The sequence below is a fragment of the Lonchura striata genome, chromosome 4 (genome assembly GCF_046129695.1).
Source record: "Lonchura striata isolate bLonStr1 chromosome 4, bLonStr1.mat, whole genome shotgun sequence".
Taxonomy (NCBI): Eukaryota; Metazoa; Chordata; class Aves; order Passeriformes; family Estrildidae; genus Lonchura; species Lonchura striata.
Window position 1 is genome coordinate 38881895 of NC_134606.1, and position 7959 is coordinate 38889853.

General features: G+C 42.0%; 1 protein-coding gene across 1 annotated transcript; it reads right to left on the reverse strand.

The window, feature by feature from the left end:
* Positions 1-969: 969 nt before the first annotated feature.
* Positions 970-5698, reverse strand: APELA (apelin receptor early endogenous ligand). The gene is made up of 3 exons (XM_021550252.3): positions 5412-5698; positions 4896-4994; positions 970-2721 (listed from the first exon to the last, which is right to left on the reverse strand). The coding sequence occupies exons 1-2, from the start codon at positions 5485-5487 to the stop codon at positions 4906-4908; spliced, it is 165 nt and encodes a 54-aa protein (XP_021405927.1). The 5' UTR covers positions 5488-5698; the 3' UTR covers positions 970-2721; positions 4896-4905.
* Between the last annotated feature and the right edge of the window lie 2261 nt (positions 5699-7959).

The following is a 7959-nucleotide window of genomic DNA, read 5'->3' on the forward strand; positions in this document are numbered from 1 at the left end:
TGTCTTAATCTATCTTGGGATCAAGTCTTGCTAGTTTGCATCCATGCAAACATCAATTCTGACTTTGAGTAGACAGCAACTTGTACTCGTGCAAGCTGCCTTTAAGTGTACACTGGTACATGCACAGGGAGAGCTCAGTCAGTTTGGCTGTTGCAGCACTATGTCCAAATTATTCAAATTTATAGATGTGATTATACTGTTATCATGCAAAGCCATTCTTACCATAAGCCTTATGTTTTACATATCAAATGTAAACAGATAGGTTTGCATTTGACTTTGTTGAAACTGACTTGAATCAGAATTTTGCATTTTTAGAAAGACCAAAGATGTCAGGAAAAATTTTCCATTATTAGCTATCATTTATTTGTATCAGAAACTGAGTAAAAAATTTTCAAATACTGATTTTTCTATGAATCCACAGGGAAAACAGGCAAGTTCTCAATTTTCTTTAGATGCACTGCCTTTGACAGCTGAAGAATAGAGACTTTGAGGAGTGTACAAAATTTATTTCAAGTAAGATATTATTTGAAATGCATACTATCTTTTTACAAAATATACAGTCAACCAGCTAGTTGATAAACTTATCTATTGAAATTCACAATCAATGCCTCTTTCAAAGCAGATTTGATGGTATTAGAATGCCTTTAAAGAACAGATATTTAGAATCATTTTGTGGACTGACAGCAGGCTTCCTGAAGTGCTGGTTTTTACCTCTTTGAAGGAACACGCATTTATAGCTTTTTTGATAGCTACATTATGTATTTTTTACCATTTTATCAAAGTTAATTGAATATTTGTGGTTATATAAAAGACCCAGTGCCACGATAGATCCATATACTCATTCATAAGACATAACTGTTAAATAGCTACTCTTCACCTATATTGCTTTCCCACTCATTACCTGTAGTAAAGAGGTAAAGAACCTCTTTACCTAAACAGAGATAGCGAAGGATACATATCAAGGCCAAGTTAAATAAATAATTTTTAAAATATATATAAATTCTAGAATGCTTCTTTGGGAAACTGTGTTTTGTTTTTTTTTCAAGACCCAAAAGGTTTACCTGCAGGACTGCTTATTGTTTTAGTTAAGTTTGACCATCTTTTTATGATGGTTTTACACAACTCCAGAACTGAGTCTGAAGTTACATTTTAAGATTTTTTTCATGGAGAGAAATTTATAGCTCCTATTAAATCCTGCTAGTATTAATTCAAGTAAAGTTTCAAGTTCTCAGAGATAAGGGGTTGCATATGCACACTGATTAGAAAGTTTCAGCTATCCAGTTTTTTTGATTGCTGTTCTTTCAATTATTAGAAACTATGTGTTGTAAGAATAAAAAACAGTAATACCAGATTTAAACCATGACACTTCTGATCTTTGATCATCTTTATATATTTTGTAAAAAATGTTGGCATTTCAAGTCTAGTACAATGACTTAAAAATCTGGGTATGCTTTATTTTCAGGTTGTTTTAGTTATGCTAATGAAAGTGCCACCACATTTTCCTTTATAAGTCAGTAGGTAATTTCTGCTGATATAAAAGGCAGATGTGAACCATGTATTTTTAAGACCAAAACGCAGACTAAAAGCTCAATGTATTCTTGACCTCCAGTGCTGAAAAGAACAGCCTGTTTTCTGTTTGAAGTCTTCATTCATTGTAGTGCTACCTTCAAATATCCCATTCATTTAAATTACAGGAATAGAGTGCTATGCAACACTGGGGCTGACCAAACAAAGGATTCTTTTCAATGGTCTATTTTTATGCTCTATTTATAATACTGTAGAGGGCATTTTAGGAAAACTACTATTAAGCAAATAGCTCTGTAATACTGAATTTTCAAGCATCTTTTAACTGTCTGGTTTGGCAGCCCACTTTAAGAAAACAAATGATAGGCTTTGCAGTAACAGCTCATTAGATAGGAGGATGGGCTTGACCTTAAGGTCTGGCTTGAGAGATCTGAGTTATCAGTTTTGCATGACCCTTGGCTAATCTCTTATCTCTGTATGCTTCAATTCTCTATCTATAGAATGAGGGTTAACGCTCTTTGCTTTCTTATATTGTAAACTCTTACTACGCCTACTATACATGAAGCTAGTGGGACCACTAGTGTGGTGCTGGCTTTGGTGCTATTACAGTAATGCATTCTATGTTATTATTAAGGTAATTCCATAAGAATGTAATGTTAGATGTTAAAACATATATGTATATATTACTAATATATAAAAGTATAAACAAAAATTGGACTTTTACAATTCCATACTGGAGTCAGATGCTATTTCATCCTAAACACAGCCTGAAATGAATAGTCAACAGCACTTCAGATTTCACTCAGTTTGAATATTATATACCATCAAGAGCGGCCTTGGACAGATCCTTCCTTCTTACTGCCACTGGAAATCTACCTCAGATCAAAATCTACCTGACGTTTGATTTGATCTTTAACTTTCACTGCTCACTGTGAGAGCCAAATCATTTGCAGGGAATGATACCACCAGGTAAGTCCATGTATGTCCCCCATCACCACCACTTTTCCCTGCCACCACTTCTTAGGGTGTGAGACAGAGGCCAGCTCCAGGTACAGCAGAATGTGACAGACAGGACTGCTGAAGATGGCACTGTGGTGGCTGTCAGGTCAGCTCTTTTTGATCTGGACTTTTGACAAACTTCTCTTACTGGTTTAACTGTCGCTCCTTTAAAACACTGAAAAGTCCAGTATGAAGTTGCTGGGGGAAAAAAGAAGAAAAGGAGATAAATATTAATGAGAGATTTAGTAGTCTAAATAAGCTTCATACAAAACAGGATACATTATTTATGAAACACACGGATGAAATTTGGAATAATATGTCTTAATTTGGAAATTTCAGCTACAAAGTTGGAGAAAAGACAAAAGCAAGAAGGCTGCTAATATAAAATTTTCTTCATTTTTTTGTGTATGGAACTGATGAAAAATCAAATTCAATCTTCTCGTTTCAAATGCTGCAAGAGGCTGCTATGCTCATTTTAGTTTCCAACCACTAGCTGAAATTCAGGCTTAAGAGTGCATCCTGTTTGCATCTGCAAATGGCTCTATCCATATGTAGAACTCCACTGAGATCAATAAGATTACTCATGTGAGTCAAGTAACCCAGGCATGTAAATATTTGCTGAATTTGGACTAAAACTGGAAGGGAATGTAAACGTAGGTGGTAAATCCTACTTAAGATAAAGGATAGCACCCACAATGACTGCAGTTAAGAGAGTTAGTTCAGGTGCCTGTCTCCCCTTACACCCTAGTAGAGGTTTACTGAGTTCTAAACACCTTTATAACAAAAGGATCTTTAGCTACATGTCTACAAAATGTATTGAGAATTTTAAGTACACTGTTTTGTTTGGTCATTGACTTTTGTTACAAGAAATCAGCTCCCCAAAGAAAAGGAGATAACACTGAAAATACCTTTTGTGTCTTAATATTCTGTGAGGAAAGGAATTCCCCACAGAATAGGGGGGTATATGCAGCCACTGCAATCTCAGGTAAAATGCATTTATTATATGAGGCTTCAGAACACATTACCGAAAGTGTAGATGCTTTCTACACAGTTTCCAGACATGGATGCTGAATTGGAGAAGAAGGTTAAATGTACTCTTCTTAGGAACTGAGGTAAATAATTCTGAATTGATTCCTAGCCACTGGGTCTAAATTCCTCTGTCCATTCAGTCTCTGCCTACTGAGTGAATCGATCCAACTGCTTATCTTTTCAGGCTTAAGCTTAAACTGATGATGAAGTATCATTTAATCTGTCTCTTTTAAATGTAGCAGTGAGGTGACATGGCATTCAGTAGTAAAGCATCCTTCTGGCATGTCCTTTCTACTTGCATCTCAATTCTGCCACTCAGTATGCAGTCCATCTGAGATTCACTTTAAGATATGGCAATCTTTTTTTTCAACCTCACCAACTTGCCAGTTTACCATCCTATATGCACATTCCATGTGTTTATAGGCCAGCACTATAGAGTGGAATGGTACCCTTTTGCATGGCTGTTTTGGGAGTGGTCTAAATTCTTTTCACCAAGGCAGTTTATGCATTGACAAGATGCTTGGCATAGAGTTGTTAGAAGTTTTACTTTAGTCTCCTTTTCACTGTTGACCACTCAGTAAATCTAAATGTCTTTGCTCCACAGAATGTAGATTCTGCCACCATTTATTTAGGATGCTGGCATGCCTGGGGCTACAACGTTATTTTAATATATAATGAGTTTCAAAGATGCAAAACTACTGACTGCATTATTCATTCTTAAATTGCAAGGAGGCCAGGTTTCCTTTTGATGCCTACCGTATTAGCATATGCTACCTGCGTGCTTCTGCAGTCACTTAGTATTTGAATGTATCTGCCCTCATCAGCTATAAAGCATTAATGTTTTGCACTTGTATAGCCTTTCATCCAAGGAGCCGAAAGTCTTTTGCTGACAATGATTAAGAATTACAGTCCCCTTTGAAGTGGGCTGAGTGCTGCTACCTTCATGTTTACTGGAGGGCAGAGTGAGGTGGCTTCGCCCTGCATCCAACGCGGGGGAAGTGTCAGCGCTCGCAGCCCTGAGCATCGTCTGCAAGTGCCGCTTTACCCGGCCTTTGCACTAGTGACACACTGCCCCGCAGCTTTGCCAACAGCCTCGGAGGGCAGCGTACGGCCCGATTAGCGGGATCAGGTGTTTTTCCTGTCTCAAAAAGGCATTTGGCAGGAGAGGTGGCCTGGAAGGGGCACAAGGCGGCAGCGGCCGGCGGGACCCGAGCCCAGCCCCGGGCTAGCGCCAGCTCCAAAGGGCCGTTTCCAGAGCAAGCGAGGGGAGCCCGGGCGCAGCCGTGCCCCGGCGCTGCTCCGCAGGCAGGTGCGGGTTCCCGGGGCGCTCGCTGCGGAGTTACCTGGCCGGGCTCAGGGGAAGGGCACCCTGGAGTGGAGCGGCATGCAGCGCCGGTGGGAGCAGCCGTGCCGGTGGAGCTTCCTGCGCAGAGCCAGGTTGGCTGCGGAGAGAGAGAGGGAGGGAGGGAGGGAAGCGAGGCGTGAGGGTGGCCGCCGGTAGTGCCTCTCCCCGGGACGGGCCGGCCCCGGCGCTCCCCGGAGCTACCGCTGCCCGGGCTGTGCCCTCCGTGCCGCCGGCGTTTCCCGGTAGCAAGTCTGCAAAAGTTGCCCACCCTGTTCCTCTCCCCGCCGCCTCCCTCCCCAAAGTTGCCAGACTCCTGGGATAGGCGAAGCATCCTCTCCCGCTGCCTCTAGAAGTAGGGATGAAGCGCACAGATGGATGCGCCAGGTCCAAACTCGTCCCGGAGTTCGCAAACCGCGCGTTGGACGCGGTCAGACGAGCACGCCGGAGGTGCCCATGGCAGGCACGAACCCCGGCTCCCGCCCCGGCACCAGCATCACGCTGAGGCATCGCCTACCTGGCCGCTGTCCGGAGGCTGGGAGGAGGCTCGCCAGGAGCACAGCCACGATGCAAAGCAGCAGCTGGAGCCTCATGTCTGCAGTCCAGGCGAGGCGTGCTCTGGGGGTGTGCGTGTGTGTGTGCCGGCGAGGAGACGCACGCACAGCCGCCCGCGGGTGCGAGTGCCGGCAGCCGCTCACATGCCAGGGCCACGCCGGGAGCCAGGGCCAGCCGCCTCCGCCGGGGCAGGGATGCAGGGATCCGCCGGGCCGAGGCTCCTGCGCTGCGCTGCGCTCCGGGCCTCCCTCTCCTCCCTTCTCCCTTTCTCTTCTTCTGTCACTCCCCCTTATTTTCCATAAGCAAACAGCGCAGGAATGAAAAGCCCGTGTAAACAGCAGCTCCGGTCAATGCGTAGGGGCAAGGAGCCTCGCGAACAATGCGGCCGCTCCACTTTAAATTCAACCCGGCCGGGAAAAAAACATATGTAAAACAAGCCCCGACGTTCCCTCCCCCATTTGCAACTGTTTAAACTTTGCATTGCCCATATTGGTCCCACATGCAGACACCATTGGCAGGGGCAGGAAATGCCCCCCCGACCTTTGTTCCCCTCCCCGAAAGCGGAGGCAGGGAAGCCCCCCCAAGCATGGCCCTTGTCCCAGCTCGAATACCTTCTCTCTTCTCTAAACTAGCTGCGAAGTTGTGGCTATTCAAAGTGAAACTGGCAGTACTTAAGGCTAATGGGTGTCTTTTGTATCGTCAACTATTTTTAAAGGATCAGAATATTCAGGAATTAATTTCTAAAGGAGTTTTTTGGGATTTTTTGGTGTATTTTTTTTTTTCCGTGTAAGGTAAAATAGATATATCTGTTCCAGCAGTGCCAGTTTGAGGCCAGCAGTTTTGGATGGGGTATCCATTTTTATAGCCCACCTGTACATTGCATTATATTTACACTTTATTATGATGAGAGCTCGCTTTAACAAACCACTGAAACCAACTGGTGCAGATACTCAAACCTAAAGAGAAAAAAGGCAAAACCTGTGGAATTTGGGAGCAGCACAAAGCAGATGGCTTTGAAATCCAGTGAATTACTGGCATCAGTTGAAAATCGACTGGTCCTTTTTGTTTTCTCCAACCTGCTGGTTACTTGTGATGAAATAGCACCTAGTTATTTGGGAAAAAAAAAAAAAAAAAAAAAAAAAAGTTTAAATTTATTCCTTTCTGGGAAAAATTTCTGTTCCAAAACATGCAGGAAAGAGTCCATTTCTATATAAGCTAAGCACTACTATTATTACTTGGTAACTATTATTGAAAGTGGAGAAAATTGTTATTTGCCTATTTCCTAAAAGAGTGAAATATATAGTTGGTCTGTTAGGGGGGTTCTTTGGAGTTGTTTTATTTTTAGTTTGGGTTTTTTTTGTTTGTTTGTTTGTTTTGTTTTATTTTGCTTTGTTTTAATTCAGTTGCCCCTGTATTGCTTTCCCTTATTGTGGGCTTCCCCATTTTGTTTAAAAACCTATTTAACTCAATAGTGGGCACTAGTACCTCCTCGTAGTTATACATCATTACTTGGTTACTTAATTTGTCTAGGTAGAGTATGCACATATCAATTAAAAGACAAATTGCAGCTTGAATTCATGGAGAAAATAGTTACTAAATGCTTTGAAATTATACCAAGACTGCTGAGACAAAACATTAACGAAGGAAATCCTCTGCTGGTTGATCAGATTTGTGTGTCATAATCAAGAGACACATCCCAGTGTTCTTCTTTACAGCTTGGTCGTCATTAAGTTTTTTCTTTGTGATTTCTGGACATTATAGTGAACTTTTTTTTAATAATATTGCTACTAGCTCAGCTGAAATCAGGGTCCTGTGGTGGCAGTGACAGAATTATCTTAAGGGGGTTATAAATTCAAGTACAAATGTGGTGGAGTAGGAGAGGAGTGCTGTGCCCAGATCATTCAATGAGTTTGTAGCAGAGCCAGGGTTACATCCTCAACATCCTAAATGTCATTCTGTCCCCACTAGGACAGGTTTAGGGATGTGTTCTCTTGCTCACCACGAATGAGCACACACTGACCACCTCATTCATACAGCCCTGCAAATGACCATCACTTTCATTCAGCAGGTGAGGTTCAGGCTCATAACCTTAAAGTGGAAAGTAGTATAGACTTCAAAGTGATAGGGACTCTGCAGAAAGCTAACAGGCAGAAAGAATGCATAGACTATTGGAGGTCCCTCGGGCTATCGAGGCTTCTTCTGCACCTGAATGTGGTGAAGTTTACAGACGGTCTGGTTCTGAGGTGACCAGGAGTTAAATTTAGGGGTCTTGAGTAAAATGCAATAATTAAGTCCAATATTTATTGTTTTTTTTTTTTTTTTCCAGTTTTGTATATTATAATCTGTTAATTCCACTGTTAACTCTGTGCCAAAGTTTACAAATATTTACTTGGCTAATCAAATCCAAGTCACTATAGCATGAGCATGACAGAGTTATTATCATTTCTGTGTAAAATACAGTAATAATTCTATGCTTCCCGAAGAAAAAAAAAAATTTAAAATGTAATACA

Bases quoted from the DNA above. Each gene is read 5' to 3' on its own strand.
- APELA (XM_021550252.3), bottom strand. From the start codon at position 5,487: ATGAGGCTCCAGCTGCTGCTTTGCATCGTGGCTGTGCTCCTGGCGAGC. The intron at 4,995-5,411 runs GTAGGCGATGCC...CTCTCTCCGCAG, and splicing joins AGCCTCCGGACAGCGGCCAG to CCAACCTGGCTCTGCGCAGG.